The 19,204-nt window shown below is 46.9% G+C and overlaps 1 protein-coding gene across 1 annotated transcript in view; it reads right to left on the minus strand.

Annotated features, from left to right (window-relative positions):
- Positions 1-4,014: 4,014 nt before the first annotated feature.
- The window catches only part of Fndc7 (fibronectin type III domain containing 7), a 34,022-nt gene continuing 18,832 nt past the window's right edge, over positions 4,015-19,204 (minus strand). Inside the window, exons 6-13 of the mRNA XM_036191172.1 lie at positions 17,802-18,056; positions 15,673-15,930; positions 14,164-14,418; positions 13,171-13,425; positions 9,767-10,027; positions 6,407-6,436; positions 4,289-4,350; positions 4,015-4,206 (exon numbers count right to left, since the gene is read on the minus strand). Coding sequence (XP_036047065.1) covers positions 4,307-4,350; positions 6,407-6,436; positions 9,767-10,027; positions 13,171-13,425; positions 14,164-14,418; positions 15,673-15,930; positions 17,802-18,056 — 1,358 coding nt within the window. The 3' untranslated portion in view covers positions 4,015-4,206; positions 4,289-4,306. The remainder of the gene's footprint in view (positions 4,207-4,288; positions 4,351-6,406; positions 6,437-9,766; positions 10,028-13,170; positions 13,426-14,163; positions 14,419-15,672; positions 15,931-17,801; positions 18,057-19,204) is intronic.

Below are 19,204 nucleotides of genomic sequence, written 5' to 3' on the forward strand. Positions count from 1 at the left end.
TTGGGGAGAAGAGCAAGGCCTGCCAGAGCCACATCCCTTCAGACCTGGAGCTCACCTATTTGGAATAGCCAGGCTGGCCAGCAAGCCTCAGTGATCCTCCCCAGGACTGCGATTACAGGCACACAACACTGTGGCCAACTTTTGCCCAGCTTTTGATCCAAACTCAGGTCCCGTGCTTACTCAGCCAATACTTTACCAACCCAGTTATCTCCTCAGCTCCTGGATATATACATCCCAAACCTTGCAAAACCCAGCAAGCTGAAAATCTTTATTGCTGGTTTACAAATGAGAAAAGCGAGGCTGAGGAAGGTTAAGAACAACATGGAAGATCTCAGGATGAGCTAGGATCTGAAGGTATGTGCCTTCAAGATCGCGGGCGCCCTTGTCTGGCTCCCCACGTTTCCTAGCTCTGCATAACCTCCCTGAGCTGTTTCTCCAGGCCTCCTCTACTTGGCTCTCCTACACAGATTAGAGAGTGTGTTTGGATTCCTCGACTATGATGCAGCAGAGTGAAGGCAGAGCACACCAACACTGGCCAGAGATGAAAAGCCACGCAGGTCATAACACAGTCAAACAGATAAAATAGCTTGAATTTCCGGCACTGGAATGAGAGCAGGTTGCCCACCTTTTATCCCATTTTCCTTTATCCAATGCTGGTCTTTTTCTCCAGCAATTGACAATTTTATCATAATAATCTAGCACAAAACTTTCCATAAATAAAACATTGATCTGCAGGTGTAAGCAATTGCGCTCCTGATTGTGACTCACCGCCCCCAACCCCCCAGCCCTGTAGCGTTTGCACTGGTGAGCTGTGTGAAAGTAGGTGAGTGTCTTGATTTTGCTGGGTCTCTTTTCTCCATCTGTGGGAAGAGGATGAGGTTCTTACCTAGCTTGTGGGGTTCTTATGGGAATGAAATGAATATGCAGAAAGCTCTTAGCAGTGTGTGGTCTGTGCATTACACACACTAAGTAAATGAAGTAAACACTCATTTTGTCCCCACGTTGCCTTTTGTGGATTCTGGCCAGCACATCTTAGCCTTAGACACAGCCAAGCGGATATGACGGTTTTCTTGCGCTGATCTTTGAGAACAGAGATCCTGCCCTTCCATTCAGCTTAAGCTGTTGTCTCTTCCAGTCAGCCATAGACCCAATCTGAGGTACCATTCTGAGGTACCTGTTGTCAACTAAGTGTATCGTACAGTCTCACATGGGTGCTAGCCTACACAGTCCAGAACATGCTTCCTCTTCTCTTCCACCAAGGCTTCCCCACCAGGACTTGGACCTTCTCTGAGCACTGGGTCTCACCAGTGTTTCCTCAGAGGCCACAGTTCTCTCTTGTCTCAGCGTCCCATCACTGAAATCTTACTTCAAAAAAGAACTCACCAAGGCAAGCACAGGAAGTTTCCCAAACTTATGCATGTCAGAAGTGCTAGGGTGAGCATAAGACAAACAAACCAACAAATAAACAAACAAACCCAACAGCTATTTCTGGGCCTAGTCCTATATCTAATTAATTCAAGTCTCCAGAATGACAGCTGGGCATCTAGATCAGAGACTGCTTGCTGTTCCTTCACTGGTGTTCAGAAACAAAAGGAGAAAGAGACTCATGGAATGGGACAAGAGAGGATAATGGGGGCTGAACGTGAGCTAAGAATAATAATATACATGTAAATTTTTCATAATGACACGTTCATTAACAAATTAATTCATTAAAATACATGAATAAATTGTTTATTTGTTTTCATTTTGAGACAGGGCTCTCTACATAGCCACGGCTGTCCTGGAACTTATGATGTAGCCCTGGCTGTCCTGGAACTCACAAAGATCCACTTGCTTGTGCCTCCTAAGAGCCAGGATTAAAAGCATACACCACCATGCCCAGCTAAAAACAATTTTTTTTGAGACAGGGCCTAATTATCTAGTTCTTGCTGGCCCAGGACTCCCTATGTGGACCAGCCTAGCCTTAAACTCACAGAGATCCATCTACCTGTTTCCTGAGTGCTAGCATTAAAAATGTACACTCACATGACTGGCAAAAATAAATTTTTTAATGAACAAAACCCAACTCTTCCTATTTGTGCTTTTGAAACATTAAACTCCACCTTTAGGACTGTCTTGACTCGGGAAGATCTCTTTATCAAGGGGCCCCTGGAGCCCCACCTCCCCCTCTGAAGCACTGGCTAACAGTAGATCCTATGAGAGGAGGGATGCTGTCTTTAGTTGTGTGTCCTCTGCTGAGCCCACCACACCCCAACAGATAACTCGAAACCCAGGGTCACACAGATGGCCCTGGCAAATCTTGTGGGTCACTAAACAAAACAGACAGACACGAACACGAGACAGCTCATTGCTTAAGAGCACTTGTTGCTCTTGAGGAGGACCGGGGTTGAGGTCCCAGCACCCACATGGCAGCTCATGACCACCTATAACTCCACTTCCAAGGGATCTGATGCCATCTTCTGGCCTCTACAGGCACACATGTGATGCACAGACATACATTCAGGCAAAACATTCACACACATAAAATAAAAATAAATATTTTAGAAATACATACCATAAAGACCTCTTTATCCGTGACATGTTTTGCATCTCTGATTTATTGAGATATTTCTGTGTGTTTGCCAGGCTGGGCTTGAATTCATGATCCTCCTGCCTCAGACTCCTAAGTTTTGAGATTACCAGCATGTGCCCTCATACATGGCTTTCTGGTTGGTCTTATAGATAACAATAACAACAACAAAATCTGTTGGACTTTGATTGGTTTCCTTGGAAAGGAGATGCAGGAAGGGAAGCCTGCTCTCTCTTCGTTGCTGGCCTCATGTCTAACTTCACGCTCCAGCTCCTCTGGGCAGTGGTTTAGAGTTGCTCCCAAGCACACACATTCTTGACTCCATAGCTATGCTTTCAAAAAAATGATTTCTTTTCTAAGTGTGGGTAACTTTTCTGCACGGGTGTCTGTGCACCACTTGTGTGCCCAACTCTCTCAGAGGCCAGAAGAGGATACAGATCACCACCACCACCATCACCACCCCTGAACAAGAGAAGAGTTACAGGTGGTTGTGAGCTACCAGGTGAGGGCTGGGAATGGAACCCAGGTCCTCTGCAAGAACAGCCTGTCCTCTTAACACCAAGTCATTTCTTCAGGCCCTAGTCCTTCATCTGAGGACTAAGCACCACAGCCTTGCGCACGTGTGAGACAAATCATACTCACATTTCTAAAAACAGGCTCCCGGCATTAGACAAACATTGTTCTAGGTACAACAGATTTATGTTATAAAGTACTGCGTTTTCTCTGCAAACATGGAAAGAAGCCACTACAATGTGAGGGGAGCGTACAGGACAGGCTACAAGACTGAGGAACCCCCGAAAAGCTGTGTGCATGTCAGTCTGCCGCGGTCTCAGACTCTGCCCTTGGCTGCTGCTCCACCCACTGTCTTCGCTCACTCTGAGAGCGTGATCGCAAGCAACCTTTCCAGCCACAGGCCTGCGCTTCTGCTTTCCCAGAGGCTCTGGCAGATGTCTTCTCACGTGCTGCTCTGACTCAGTGAAGTCTGCAGGCAGGCAGCTCAGCTTCCCCGGGAACTTGTGCTGAGGGCGTTTGTTACCCCACGTTGCCCTAGCAACTGCTGCTGACTGACTCCAGCTAAAAAGTTCTGACTGAGACGTGTAGGGTGGATGCTGTCCTCTTGAGGGTGACCTGACTGCTGTGGGGGTACACACCCATCCTTCCTGTAGCTTGCTGTAGGCAAGCTGTTGAGACACTCGTGAACAGGATAGTTAAAGTCTATAATGGAGTGTTGGACAAAAAGGTGCATGCCTGTAATCCTAGCACTCTGGGAGGCTGCGGCAGAAGGATCCAGAATTCAACACCAGCCTGAGCTACATGGGGTTGGGGTGGGGCAACGTGGTGCATCTCGGATGTGAAGCCTCCGAACAAATTTCTGCTAAGCAGAGCTTTAATGCTTGCAGGCGCTGACGATGAGCTGACTCACTCTGGCAGCCTTCCAGGGGCCTTTCTGGATGGTTCCTCCATACTGTTCTCTTCTCTTCACAGCTCCTCTTGACTTCTCGGCAGCTGATGACACACTTGACCTTGCCCTGCCAGTACAGAGTACGAATCACTCCTGTAAAGGCCTTTCCTACCCTACGGGCATTCTGTGCTCTAATAGCTGGTTTCCGTCGCTGCTCGTGGACAGCCCAGGGACTCTGCAGGAGAAATGAGAAGAATTTTTAAAACGGAGGACACATTTTGCCGTGGAGTCATACAGAATCAATTCTCACTGCTCACCTCGCGGAGGGTCTGTTTTTACCTGGGTCCCACTGTGTCGTTCCTCTTCCCTCTGTAAATCACTGAAGGGAGAGAACACGTGTGAGATCGCCGTGCAGACATTTGCTTAAGCGCTCAGAGTTTATTAGTGTTGACCGTCAGATGGCTATTTTTGCAGTACTTCACAGCAAGCATGGAGGAAAGTGCGCTACCAAACTGTTCGGTGACCAGGAGTTTGTGACTAACTAGCATGATTAAACGCCTGTTTCACAAAACCAATCCTCCCAGTGCCTCTGAGCTCACATTACTGACTGGATGAGGAACTTTCCTTTCACGCCCAGGCCAACTTGCTGTGTCCCCGGCAAGCGCCACCATTTCGTTCACCCAGGCATTTGCAGAACATAAACTCTCAACTGCTAAGGATGTTGTGGGGAGGAAGGTCCCCAAAGCTCCCCAGGTTGGCCAGGTGACACAGTGCACAGTGTCCACCTGTTGCTTTCTCCTCCAACCAGGCATCAAGCCTCCAGCAACAAAGGAGCTCTCCTGAATTACAGCCCTGGTCCTCAGACCTGAGGCTCCTTTACTCCGGTGGCCTTGTTAAAGCAAAGTTGCTGGGCTCAGCCTCAGAATTTCCTAGTTACTAGGCCACTGGCCAAATCCCAGAGACAGCATTTTTCCCTTCCTTCCTTCCTTCCTTCCTTCCTTCCTTCCTTCCTTCCTTCTTTCCTTCCTTCCTTCCTCTCTCCCTCCCTCCCTCCTTTCTTTCTTGTTTTTGTTTTTCAAGACAGGGTTTCTCTGTGTAGCCTTGGATATCCTGGAACCTGCTCCATAAACCAGGCTGGCCTCGAACTCACAGAGAATTTGCCTGCCTCTGCCTCCCAAGTGCTGGGATTAAAGGTGTGTGCCAGCACCAGCAACAGGGCATTTCTAAAAGCTTACTAGGAAACACTGGTGATGTTAACCTTGAAAGGGAAAAATCAGTAGCCATCTTGAGAGAGACCCCACCCCACCCCCTACCCCGCCACTTCTCTAAAGGTATTTGCTGACCAGCAGTTTTAGAACTGAGCAAAAGTTGAACTCATGGGAAGATAAGGCTGAAACAATAAATCTATATATCGTGGACTTGGTAAAACAGGATATGGGGAGTAATGGACTCAACTGACCAGAAATTGAACTTAAAAGAAAAATAGGACTGGAACAATAAGTCTGAATGTATATATCCTGGGTTCAGCAAAAGCAGGACATAGGGAGTAAAAATTTATGTCTCTGTAGATACCCTGAATCCTATTAGCCATCTGTAACCTCATGCTTACAGTTCAGCCAGTAACTTCAAAGAACTACCTCACCCCTATCCCCCTCGTCCAATTCCAAGATATGTAACTCTCTGGGTGTAAACCTTTCCTATATAAACCCCTTAAAGGGGACTTACTCAGAGGGGGAGGGCTGATCCTCTCAACGCCGCGCTATTCAAAGCGTGCTCAGCCCTCACCTCATTAGCGGCGTGGAGCCTCTCTGCCCCTGCCAAGTCACAATGTGCCTTTGATGCGGCACTGGGGAGCTGTGCACGCAGTATGGAGAAACCCTGCTTACCCCAGCAGCCCTCAGCCCTCGAGTCCCTTTAAAGTCATCAGAAGAGCTTTTTAAAACCCTGCTGCCCAGCCTTCACCTTAGAACAATGCTGCCAGATGTTCCGGGGCCAGAGCCCCAGCACCAGGAAAATGGAAGGTCTCCAGGGAATTTTAATGTGCAGCAAGGCTGGAATCATCTTCTAAAGTGTGGATGAGGGGAGGAGGGGGAATCAACTGCCCTCTAAAAAAATTTGCATTTTTCTCTGGGACTTTAGCAGACTAAAAAGACTTCAGCATCTAAAGGAATTCATCTCGGTTTGTGCGGTGTGAAGGGAAGCACCCTAATGAGGGAAAGGCGATGGGGGAGCAGGGCACTCTTGCATCAAAGAAACACTTGGCATTCTTTGTAATTATTGAATAAGCTCTGATCATGATTTCATTAAGTAACTACAAAACACAGCATCACAAATTCTCTCCTATCTCTATCCATGGGGGTGGGGGGATGGGGGAGGAGGTGGGGGATAGGGGGTGGGAGGGGGTGGGGAGGGAGGTGTGTGGGGGGATCACTTACCCATCCCGAGTGTACTTCCAGAACAGGTGACTGTAAAAAAAAACAAAACAAGCACTGAAAATACACTCGTTGATGTATTTATTAATGGTGTGTGTGTGTGTGTGTGTGTGTGTGTGTGTATGTGTGTGCGAGCACACGAGTTTGCATGGGTGTGGAGGCCTGCCGCTGATGCCAGGGGTCTTTCTTTGATGCTCTCCACTGTTAGCATTTGAGACAGTGTCTTTTTCTCCCTGAACCTGAGGCTCATTGATTTGGATAGGTTGGCTAATAAGCTTCAGGGATCTGCTCATCAGCCCGCCTCCCCCAACAAGCACTGGGACTACAGTGTGTGCTACCACACCTGGCTTTTTACTTAAGTTCTGGGGATCCAAACTGATGCACGTCAGGTGGAAAAGCTATACATTTGAAAAAGAAGAAAAGGGCTGGGCATGGTGGTGCACACTTGTAATCGGAGCTACTTAGGCAGCTGTGGCAAGCCATTGTTTCAAAAATAAAGTTTTAAGAGAAGGCTAGGGGAAAGCCTGGGGGGGGGGGGGGGGGGATGTTAGCTCTGCAGTATGGTGCTTGCCTAGCATGCACAATGCCCTGAGTCTAATCTCCAGAACGGCTGAAAAACAAAACAAAAAACCAATAAATGGAAAGTAGGCCAAAGATAAAGAGGAAGAAACTCAAACAAGAGAAGGCAATGTTGAGGTAGGTGAGCATAGTGAATAGTGTGGTAGCTTGGGACTCTAGGAGGTTCGGGCTGTACACACAGTCCCCTCTTCTGATGCTGCACTTGGCAGCCTAGCTCCTCTGCATTGCACAGGCACATGTCCCTCCCCAAACAATGCACCTAGCAACCTCAGTCCCACATTTGCACCGAGCTCCATGTCCACCCCTCTCTGACAATGGGACAGAACGGTTTCTCCTCTCCTAAGATGTCCTAAAATGTCCAAACCTGGACAATTTCCATTAAAAAATATTCCAAATGTATCAGGGTGGGAAGAATGAGAAGGATGAGCTGGCCTGAACTGATCTGGGGCTCATGAGTCGTAAGGCAAACTATGTCCTCCAAGTGTGCTATTAGGAGGGGTCCTCTAGTCACCATTCCAAGTCCATGCATAATTGGGCCTGTGTACAATTTAGTGACTTGCAGAGAATTGTGGTAGATACAGACTTGGGAGCTATAGAGTCTCAGTTTCCTTATTTATAAATCGGACATAGCAAGGTCTGCTGAATCTACTTCTCAGCGTTATTTTGAGCATTCAACCAGATATAAATGTGAGGACACTTGCTGAGTTGTAAAATATCCAGCGAGCATGACATGTTGTTATTGAGTGGTGAGCTCATCTTCCAAAGAGCTCATCTGTACCCCAAGAATCCACTTAGAAGGCTGTGCTGTGGGCCAGATTATTTGCAGGGGGACAAGATTTTTAAAAAATCAAAGCATGACATCTAAGGCTCGAGGGAACACCCTTCAGGAAGAGCAGACCATGTGCTGTCACCAAGAGCCATCTTGAACCTCTTGTCACCTACGTTTAATTAGAAAGTGAGACTGCTTATCAGTAAGGGTTCATGACTCATCTTTTCTTCTTCCTGTGTTCACCTGCCAAGTTCCAAGGCCTTACGTTTCTCTTCTTTCTCTTAGAAGTACATGAAAAATATATGATTGTGCCCTGGGTAGGGTAGCAGAGGGTGCTAGAACACAGAACAAGAGAATTGCTAATGTCTCCTGCCATCTCTGCTGAGATGGCCTGGCTGACAACCCTGGTTTGTGATCACAGTCTGTCTACCCACTCCAATTTCCAGCCCTGATTTATGATTTATAAATTCCCTTTTCTTTGATCCTCAAACTTTCCCTCATCCTCATTCTCAATCTGTGCAAATGAAATTTCAAGACTTTTTTTTTCCCCCCTTTTAGTTGGTTTTTTGAGACAGGGTTTCTCTGTTCAACAGAGCTCTGGATGTCCTGGAACTTCCTTTGCAGACCTGGCTGGCCTCGAACTCACAGAGAGCTGCCTGCCTCTGCCTCCCGAGTGCTGGGATAAAAGGTGTGCATCATTGTCCAGCAAGGTCCAACATGACAAGGTATCAAGTGACATCTCTAGACTATGTTTAAAAACCTGTCCCCAGATCTCCAATCACTTTAATTCACTTTCTCTGAAAATACTAAGTATCTGGTCTACATTAAAGAACAAAACACCACAATCCTAAAGCAGTCTGAATGCCTGCACAGTCCACACCCAACAGTTAAGTGGAATGGCCCTGCATCTTAATTCACAGGACTGAGTGAAAGGTTAGTTTTAATATTTTTTGGGTTTATTTATTTTGTGTATGTGAGAGTATGGGTACACGGATGTACACAAACCATTATGTGTGGAGGTCTGAGGACAACTTGCAGGAGTCAGTTCTCTCCCTCTACCGTGTGCTGGCTAGTTTTATGTTAACTTGACACAAGCTGGAGTCATCTGAGAAGGGGAACCTCCATAATGGGCTGTAGGCAAGCCTGTGGGGCATTTTCTTGATTAGTGACTGATGTGGGAAGGTCCAGGTCATTGTGAGTGGTGCCACACCTTAGCTGGGTTCTGTAAGAAAGCTGGCTGAGCAAGCCATGGGAGAACAAGCCAATGAGCAGTATTCCCCTACGGTCTCTGCATCAGCCCCTGCCCTAACTTCCCTTGGTAATGGAAGTGCAAGCAGATAAACTCCTTTTCTCCACAAGTTGCTTTTGGTCATAGTGTTAAATCACAGCAATAGAATCCCTAACGAAGACACACAATGTGGGTTCCAGGGATTGAACTCAGGTCATCGGGCTTGCCCGGCCAGGCAAGTGCTTTTACCCACTGTACTGGTTAGTTTTTATTATCAATGTGACATAAGTTTAAGTCACCTGGGAAGCAGAAGCCTCAGTTGAGGAATTTTCTCCATCAGATCGGCCTGTGGACATGGCTGTGGGAAATTGTCTTTCTTGATGATTGATGTAGGAGGGCCCAGTATACTGTGGACAGTACAATCCATTGGCAGGTGGACCTGGGCTGTTTGAGAAAGGTAGCTCAACCTGAGCCTGAGAGCAAGCCAGTAAGCAGCATTCCTCCATGTTTCCTGCCTCTGACTTCCCTTGATGATGGACGGACTGTGACCGATAAGCCAAACAAACCCTTTTCTCTCCTTAGTTGCTTTTGATTGTGGTGTTTATCACAGTAACCGAAAGCAAACTAGAGTACCCACAGAGCCATCTTACCAGCCCCAGTTTGAATCTTCCTTATGTGTTTTTCTTTTGGGTGCTGGGGCCCGGCGCATGCTATGCCAAGTGCTGTACCATGGAGCTACATTCAGCTCAAAGGTTGGTTTTAAACTTAGGCTCTCAACTTGATTTACCTGAATATATCTTTTTTGGACAGAACGTAAGCTTCAGTCCTGTTTCAGCAACTGGCGAGACCATCACAGTGTATACGTCCCCACAGGGGATGTCGGTGACATCGCAGAAACTTAGGCCAGCCCTCGGGACACACGTGAAGATGCCTTTCGAACCATAGAGGTCAGTACTATAATTGGCAGAGCCCCTGGAGGCTTGCCAGTAGATCCGGATGCCATTAGGGCCCAGCCTATATAATTTGACCCCCAGTGGGCAGCAGGCACCTACAGGAGAAAAACAAGCCCAGGATTGTTTATTTCATCATCACATGAGGACAGCCGTGTTCTCAGTTACTACAGAGGGGAAGCACAGCTAGAGTCCTGTGCAGAGAATGATTAATCTCTGGTGAGAACACCGCAAGGTTTGAAGGGCCATATGAGTTCTTCCCATGCTGAGCTACACGATCAGAAGTCCATGTGTGTGTGTTGCACGCAGGGTGGGGGGGGGGGATGGGACACGACGATGATGATGACGACGACTAATATAGACCACTGGTGAATCAAAGGTCTACAGTTGGCAGAGCGATGCCGCACTGCTCAAGCCTCAAGCAATGAGTCAAATGCCCACGACCCTACCGAGACATAGCACAATGGCCCGATTTCACTTGACTTTAGTGAGACCAAACTGAAAGATATCACTGCGTTCACCTAGCAGCTGTGAGCAGTACACACCTTGGGAGAAGCCACTTCTGCGACGGGCTAGTGAGCAAGCTGCCTGGCCCACGCGTCATCTGTGCTAACTGATTAGATACTCTGTGTATCTCTGGGTAGCCCTGGCTGTCTTGGAGCTCACTGTGTAGATCAGGCTGGCCTCTACGTTATCGATCTGCCTCCTGAGAGCATCACCACCACCCGGCTCTTTGTCAGAGCGAGAAGAAAAGTAGGTAACATACTGTCTTCATTTATTCTTTTTACTTAGTGCAAACAATCGTATTGCTTGGCTCTGTTTGAGATAGGGTCTCATCTAGCACAGGCTGTCCTGTGACGCAGGATGACCTTAATTCCCTGACCCTGTCACCGGTCCTTCCCAAGTCCAGAGATTACAGTCATGAGGCACCTTGCCTGGACTGATTCAACTTATTCTTTAAAAAAAAAAAAAAAATGTTTTCGGGCTGGCAAAGTGGCTCAGCTGGTAGAGGTGCTTGCCACCAAGGCTGACCAACTGAATTCAGTCTCTGGCCCCCACGTGGTGGAAGGAGAGAACCGGTTCACATATAGTGTCCTGTGACTTCCATAAGCGTACCCTGATATGCTCATGGGAGCACACACAAAATTAACTAATTAAAATTTAAAATGTTATGTGGACGAATAAGCGGTACCCCGTCTTCTCAGAACTGGAAATGAAGAGGAAAACGAGACAATAACAGACAGCCGTGGGCTCACACTCGGACAGGACATTATAAATGCTTCCGTGTGGAGGCCATTACCTTCATTTCTTTCTTCTCTAAAAGGAACTAGAATCATGGAAAATAAAGGCAACCAAAGTTGTAAGAAGCCATTTCTAATTTAGGCTCCCAGTGAAGACATTTTCTACTGACTCCAAGAAGCCAAAACTATATTTTTAACCCCACTGCCCTGGGCCCAGCAAAGAGATAACTAATAACCACCATGCAATTCCTCCTCTAGCTTGGAGGCAGTCTCTGGAGTTTTGTCAAAACAGCCTCCCAGCAGCTGCCTCAGCAGGTTAGAATTACATAAGGGGGAAGTCTTTGCTGGCCCTGCTCTGCTTGCTCTTTCTTCTTGTTAAAGAAGGCTTCGCTCCCGCTCTGTCCAGCCTGTTGAAATGAGAAACCCACAGAAGGCTGCAATAGTTCCGGAGAGAGCGAGGAGGAAGGGAAGGAGGGAGGGAGGGAGGGAGGGAGGGAGGAAGAGAGAGAGAGAGAGAGAGAGAGAGAGAGAGAGAGAGAGAGAGAGAGAACACACACCCTAACGCTTCTGCCAGGTTGAGTTATCCTTCACTACAGATCTCTCTGTATGAAAAAACCATCATCCCTTCAGGAAACACAGCCCAGCCTTTTTACCAGGGGAAGCAATGCCCCAACCATCGACAGAAACCTCTGAGCTTTGAAGTTCCATGCCAAAGAGAACTGTAAACACCATAGAAAGTACTCTGCATGAATAGGGCTGAGGAGCTGGCTAGCTGGGTGGAGTGTCTGCCACACATGCAGGAGGAGCTGGCTAGCTGGGTGGAGTGTCTGCCACCCATGCATGAGGAGCTGGCTAGTTGGGTGGAGTGTCTGCCACACATGCATGAGGAGCTGGCTAGCTGGGTGGAGTGTCTGCCACCCATGCATGAGGCGCTGGCTAGTTGGGTGGAGTGTCTGCCACACATGCATGAGGAGCTGGCTAGCTGGGTGGAGTGTCTGCCACCCATGCATGAGGAGCTGGCTAGCTGGGTGGAGTGTCTGCCACACATGCATGAGGAGTTGGCTAGCTGGGTGGAGTGTCTGCCACACATGCATGAGTTTAATCTCCAGCACTCATGTGGAAAATGAGTGTAACAACTCTGGGATAGCACACGCCTATAATCCTAGCACTGGGGAGGCAGAGACAGGACCATCCCTGGTACTTGGTATCCAGCCAATCCAGCCAAATTGGTGAGTTCCAGATTTGGTGAGAGAACTTATCTCAAAAAATAAGGTGATGAGTGATTGAGGATGGTTAGCAACATCAACTGTACCCTACCACACACGCACTAAGAAAGTAATCTGAATTTGAGGAAAGCTGAGTAGAGATGCATCATCTTTTTTTTTTAAATGATTTAAACATATTTTTATTTTGTGCATTGGTGTTTTGCCTGCATTTATGTCTGTATAAGGATATCAAATCACTTTGAGCTGAATTACAGACAGTTGTAAGCTCCCATGTGGGTGTTGGGAATTGAACCTGGGTCCTCTGGGAGAGCAGCTCTTAACCACTGAGCCATTTCTCCAGCCCCATACCATCTTTTTAAAAGGGAAGGACAGACTGGGACTAGACCAGGGATCATGGACTCCTTAGGGATTATGGTGGTTTCAATGAGAATGGCCCCCACAGCCTCATATATTTGAATGTTTGGTCCCCAGTTGATGGAACTGTTTGGGAAGGATTAGGAGGTGTGACCTTGTTGGAGAAGGTGTGTCACTGGGGTGGGCTTTCAGGTTTCAAAAACCCATGCCAGGCCCAGTCTTTCTCTCTCTCTCTCTCTCTCTCTCTCTCTCTCTCTCTCTCTCTCTCTCTCCTTGCTCCAGGTCAGCCAAGGCTACAAAGGGAAACTATATCTTGAAAAACAAAACAAATAAAAAACAAATGGAAAAACATTGCCTTGGTCATGTTGAACAGTAGTTAAGACATCAATATTCAAGAGCTGGAGTTTGGAGTTCACTTACTGGAGGAATAACTTTGGTAGGCACAGTCTGCGGTCAGCCCAGTGGGGCTAATGGCTTTTAGTGCCACCGTGTAGTTGATGCCACACGCAATGCATCCCAGAAGGCAGTGGTTCTGATGGGTGTGACACTTAGACTGTCCCATGTGTGACTCCAGCACTGTCACATAGGTTTGGGCCACTGTCCCAGCAGTCCAGCTCACGTTGATTAGAGACTGGGAGACCTGAGCTGCTGTCAGACCAGCTGGACAGCACGGCACTGAAATGGAAAACGGAACAGAACTGAGTGTTACTCCACAGAGCGCTTGTAGATGATAACCAGTCACCAGCTTTGAGGCTGCACTCTGGCCAAAGCCCTGGAGGAGCAAGCTGACTCCAACCCCTGGGAGTTCACAGCGGAGCGGAGAAAGTGCTCCACAGTCCTCCGACCTCTACACACATGTGATACGTTCACAACACACCCCATCATACGTGTGCACTCACACACAATAGTAAATAGCTAATAAAAAGAACGGGCTTTGCTCACGTTTTACCTAAAATCCTCTTTCCCATGTCTTCTCTTCTTAGTGTGCCACCACTGCCCAGCCAGTAAATGCTCTTAAACCACTGATAGTCTCTCCAGCCCCAGAAACGAAACTCAGAAAGTGTTTTTAGAGAAAAATTTGAAAGGGCTCAACTAGAGACATGAATAATCAGACATTTGGTTTCTCGTTGGCTGTTTTGACAGTGGCTTGGGATAAAATAAATTCTAGAGAAGGTTTCTGCAGGGTCGGCGTATTGCACCTTAGATGGGAATGTTGGGCAAGACAAGAGAATTCTGAAGATACATTTACAAAACATGTAAAATGACAAAAGTTGGGTTTTTTTCCCCCTCTAAGACTGGGACTCTTTGAAAGCCATCAAGTACTGTAGTACCGTATTTCCATCCTCCTTAGGGCAGATTAAATAAAATCCCCGTCCTCAAGCAAGGACTCACCAAGTCGGGGTTGCTCCATACCTGTTTCCAGGGGCACGCTGTAGCTGGGCAGGCTCTTTCCCGCCTGAGTTTCTGCCACGGCTGTGATGAAGAACAGGGAGCCGCAGGGCAGGCCCCCAATCATGCAAGTCTCCCCGGTACTGCTACACCGGAACAGCCCCTTCTTCCCCTGGGCAGTCACCGTGTATGTAGCGCCTTCATTGGTAGATCGCCAGTGCACATTAATCGTGGAGAATGCATCCTTTGAAATATTTTTTATCTCAGGACTGCAAGGAGCTAAGAAGTATTAGATTATTAATTTTAAACACCAGAGTCAAAAATGCCACACATGCCATTTGGTCTAAAATGGATTCCTCTCCCTCCCATTCCCCTAGCAAAAAACAAAACAAAAAAAAAACAAAAACAAACAAACAAACAAACAAAAACAACAACAAAACCAAAAAACCAAAAACAAACAAACAAAAAAAAAATCGGGGCTGGGAATATGGTTCAGTTGGTAGAGGACTTGCCTAGCACGCACTAAGCCCTGGTTGTTATGCCCAGCGCTGTAGTAACTACACTGGGAACCACACCTTGAATCCCAGCATTTGAGAGGCAAAGGCAGGAGCATCAGAAGTTCAAGGTCATCCTAGGCTGTACGGTGAGTCTGGCCAACTTGGGCTACATGAGACCCACTTCAAAAAAGAAAAGCACATTGAAATGGAGCCATGTATGGTGGCTTATGCCTGTAATCCTAGTACTTGGAAGCTGAAGCAGTAGGATTGCCGAGAGTTTAAGGATTGCTCTAAGTTAAAGAGACCTTTTCTACAAATAAATAAAATAAGTTATTTTTTAAAGAAAGATCACCTGGTGGGGGAAGGAATAAAAGGAGAAAATGACAGAGCAGTAAAATACATTATGTATGTATGAAATTGTGGAAAAATATTCTCTCAAAAAACTAAACCTACAATTTTCAATCATACATGCACATAGGTCAGATTCACAGAACCTTTTTGCAGAAAAAATGTTGACATTGGCATAGGGTATTAGGTTCCTGCAGTTTTACACCAATAAAACATTTTAAACTTCAAAATCCAAAATACCCAGGACAAACATCTGCACACCTCATGGAGAGAGCAGGCAAGCAGTCTCCAGCGGCAGCAGGAACCAGATGGCTGAGGTCAGTAATCTCTGCTCCCAACCCCCATCTCTCGGTGACCTCTTCTCTTACTGTCTTCCTTTCTGCTTTCCCTTTTTAACTTTCTTCTCGGCCTCTCCTCAATTCAGTAATCCATGTGTGCCCGAGTGTGGGTTTGGACACACGCATGCAGTGCCCACAGAGCCCAGAAGAGGGCATCAGATCACTGGATCTGGAGCTACATGAGGCTGTGAGCTTCCTGACGTAGGTGCTGGCAACTGACCTTCTATCCTCTGCAGGAGTAGTAAGCACTCTTAACAACTGAGCCACCTCTCCAGCCCCCTTTTATGTGGGTCTTGCTGAACAGCCATCGTGAGACACATAGGGAGGGTGAATGACAGCATGTACCATACCCGTGGTGATGTAGTGGGAAGAGCAGGACAAATTGCTGCCCCGGACCTCGCTGAAGGAATACACTGTGATGTTGTACTTGGTGTCACAGTCCAAGGCAGAGAGGGTGCAAGCAGGAGCAGGGTCGTTACACTCCACCACACTGTACCCTGCTACGGCCTTGGTTTCATAGAGCTCGGCACCACGCACAGGAGACCAGGCGATTTCCACTCTGTCACTGGACACCGACACTGCGCTAATGTCATTAGGACAACAGGGAGCTGAAAGGGGGATCCCAGAGGGAACCGAGGTCAGTGCAGGAGCAACGCCACCAGGCAGGGATATTGAGTCTTGCCACTGCCTTCCTAAAGGGCTGCAAGAGGACTGGGCAGCTCCAACCTCGACCTTATTCCCACCGCACCTGGGGCAAGTCCTCGGTATGACACCCGAGGGTCCATCAGACCTCCCAGGTCTACACCTGACCTTTGCTCTCACTTCTCTGTGTCTTGAAGAATTTTGGTCTCTGCTAGAAAACCTGATCTCTCCTGTCTGATAAAGTCATACTGAGCCTGAGTCCTCAGATGCTGTCTCTCAGTCTGCCTAGACTCTAAACAGATAAAGATGGGGTATGAGTGTTTAGAGATGAGGATTGAACTAGTAACTCTTTTTTTTTTTTTTGAGCTGAGGATCGAACCCAGGGCCTTGCGCTTGCTAGGCGAGCGCTCTACCACTGAGCTAAATCCCCAACCTGAACTAGTAACTCTTAAAAGAGGCCCAAAGAACCCCACTGACAAATATCTAGTTCAGCTTGAGACTTCTCTGGTGTTCTTCCCACCTACATTCCATCCATTCTTGAATTCCGGTTCAAGGCCACTCCTGTGCTCTTGAGACCTTGTTGACAACCTCTTCTGAATTCCCAAAGCATCAGTTATTCAGATCCCTCACCTGGTGGAGTTTATCATAATCCACCCTTAGAAAACTTTGTAATTATAATAACCTATAATTAATTCATTTCAAGGCGCCCACTCAACCATTCTTGAAAGATCTAGTATCTCCATATGCTCGTAGCACTAGGATTAGAAGTGATGACAGAGACCATCCCTGCCCCATGTAAGTCCCAAGCCTAGAGGAGGCAGAGGAAGGCAGTGATGGTAACCAAGGCAACAGATACTGATAATGATGTAATAGTGCTGCCAGTAAAAATGTTTGCCTTCTGCTTTATCACATACAAAGACCTTTTCCCACTTGTGTTGCTATTGTCCCATTTTGCCGTGGAGGGAGGATGTTGAGGGAGTGGGGGCGCACACATCGTTAGCCTACTGTGTGAGTGAGTTAGAGTCAAGGTTGGACTTAATACCAGGTGTCCAACTCAAAAGCCCTCCACACCACGTAGCGTCTGGGCCACTGCATCTGTCATGTCCAGGGAAGGATTGTGATCCTGAAATGGAGGGACTGCATCCCCTTCAGAACCTCAAGCAGGCCTGAGGTTTGAGTGAGAACTTTGTTTTTCAGGGTAGGGTTGAGCGAACGCCTTTCCCCTCCACTCTCATTCCTAATCTTGCATCTTGTTAGACTGGGTCTCCAAAGCCAATTCATCCCTACTCTGGAGAGAATGTAAAACAAGGGAGTTAAGAGCTAGTCCTAGAATGACTCCCAGATGCTGTGGAATGTTCTGTATGTCAAGTGTGTTGCTCTGATTGGTTAATAAATAAAACACTGATTGGCCAGTAGCCAGGCAGGAAGTATAGGCAGGACAAGCAGAGAAGAGAATTCTGGGAACTGGAAGGCTGAGGCAGAGAGACGCTGCCAGCCGCCACCATGACAAGCAACATGTAAAAATACCAGTAAGCCACAAGTCACATGGCAACTTATAGATGAATAGAAATGGGTTGATTTAAGATATAAGAACAGTTAGCAAGAAGCCCGCTGTGGCCATACAGTTTGTAAGCAATATAAGTCTCTGTGTGTTTACTTGGTTGGGTTTGAGCAGCTGCAGGACTTGGGGGTGAGAGAGATTTGTCCTGACCATGGGCCAGGCAAGAAAACAATAGCTACACCCAGATGGTGAATCAGTAAGTACAAGAGGTTGTTCACCCTGCTGCTGAGTTTACTGAACTCAGAACTCTCTTTCCCGGCATCACCCATGACTTACCTGTGGTGTAATTGAACACATCACCCAGGGGGCTCTGCCCTGCTTTGTTATAGGCAAATACGCTTATGAAGTATGTGAAGCCACATTCGGACAGGAAGTTGCACTGAGTGAGGGAGGTGTTGCAGTGGACTTCCAGGCCATCATCACTCTTCACGAAAGCCACATAGTAATCGCCCAGCTCTACATTAGACCAAGCCACGGACAAGTGACCAGGGGGGTCTTCTTGGATTGTCACTCTCCCAGGTGCACAAGCCACTAGGAGGCAATAAAAAAAAAAAAAGAAGAAGAAGAAGAAGAAGAAGAAGAAGAAGAAGAAGAAGAAGAAGAAGCAGTCATATGACTATCGTAGGAGACTTTCTTTGCATCTTGGCAGTTATCTGAGATGTCAAGACAACCCAAATCAGCAACTCGGAGTTTTGTAACAGATTGAATTTGATGCAAAACATGCAGAGCCATGTACCAGAAACATTAGAAGATATTTTTATAGAAACAAAGACTATACTAAACATCAATGAGCTCTCCAAATTCTTTCATTATAACAAATGTTATCTGAAATAATAAGCCATTGGAAGTGTTTATTTGTTTGAAATGGGATCATATGTATCCCAGGCTTCATTAAAACTTACTAGAGATCCAAGGATGACCTTGAACTTGTGATCCTCCAGCCTGCATCTCCTAGGTGCTTGGATTACAGCCACACTAGCTTTTTATGTGCTTCTGGGTTTCAACCCCAGGGCTTTGTGTATGCTAGACAAACACATTAGCAACCAGCCTATATCCCCAGCATAGGCCACGGGAATTTGAGAGTCAACTTAAGATGTGTGGATTTTGTCAAATGTGGTGGTGTATGCTTTTAATCCCAACATTTGGGAGGCAGAGGCAGGAGGATCTCTGGGAGTTTGAGGACAGCTTGGTCTACAGAGTGAGTTCCAGGCAGCTGGGACTACATAGAGAGATCCTGTCTAAGGGGAAAAAAAAAAAAAAAGTGTGGGTTTTCATGTTTGGGATATTTATGGAGAGATTTTGACTTTATTCAGAGATGAAGTCTGTTTGATGTGAGCCAATCAGTAAATACCTGTACATTATCTTTTTCAAGGCAAAAATATACCCATTATGTTTTTTTGCTAATACTTTCTTTTATTCTCACAATAATTACTGTCATTTTATAACTGAGTAAAATGAAGCTCACACAGGATAAATAAGTTGCCCCAGATAATATAGCTAGAAAGGTAAGGTGTGGCAGTTTGAATAAGAATAGCCCTATACGTTCATGTATTTGAATGCTTAGTCATCAGGGAGTGGCACATTTGAGAAGGATTAGGAGGTGTGGCCTTGTTAGAAGACATGTGTCACTGTGGGTGGGCTTTGAGGTTTCAAAAGCCCATGCCAGGCCTAGTTCTCTC

This window comes from Onychomys torridus, chromosome 6, assembly GCF_903995425.1.
Source record: "Onychomys torridus chromosome 6, mOncTor1.1, whole genome shotgun sequence".
In the NCBI taxonomy this organism is placed as follows: domain Eukaryota; kingdom Metazoa; phylum Chordata; class Mammalia; order Rodentia; family Cricetidae; genus Onychomys; species Onychomys torridus.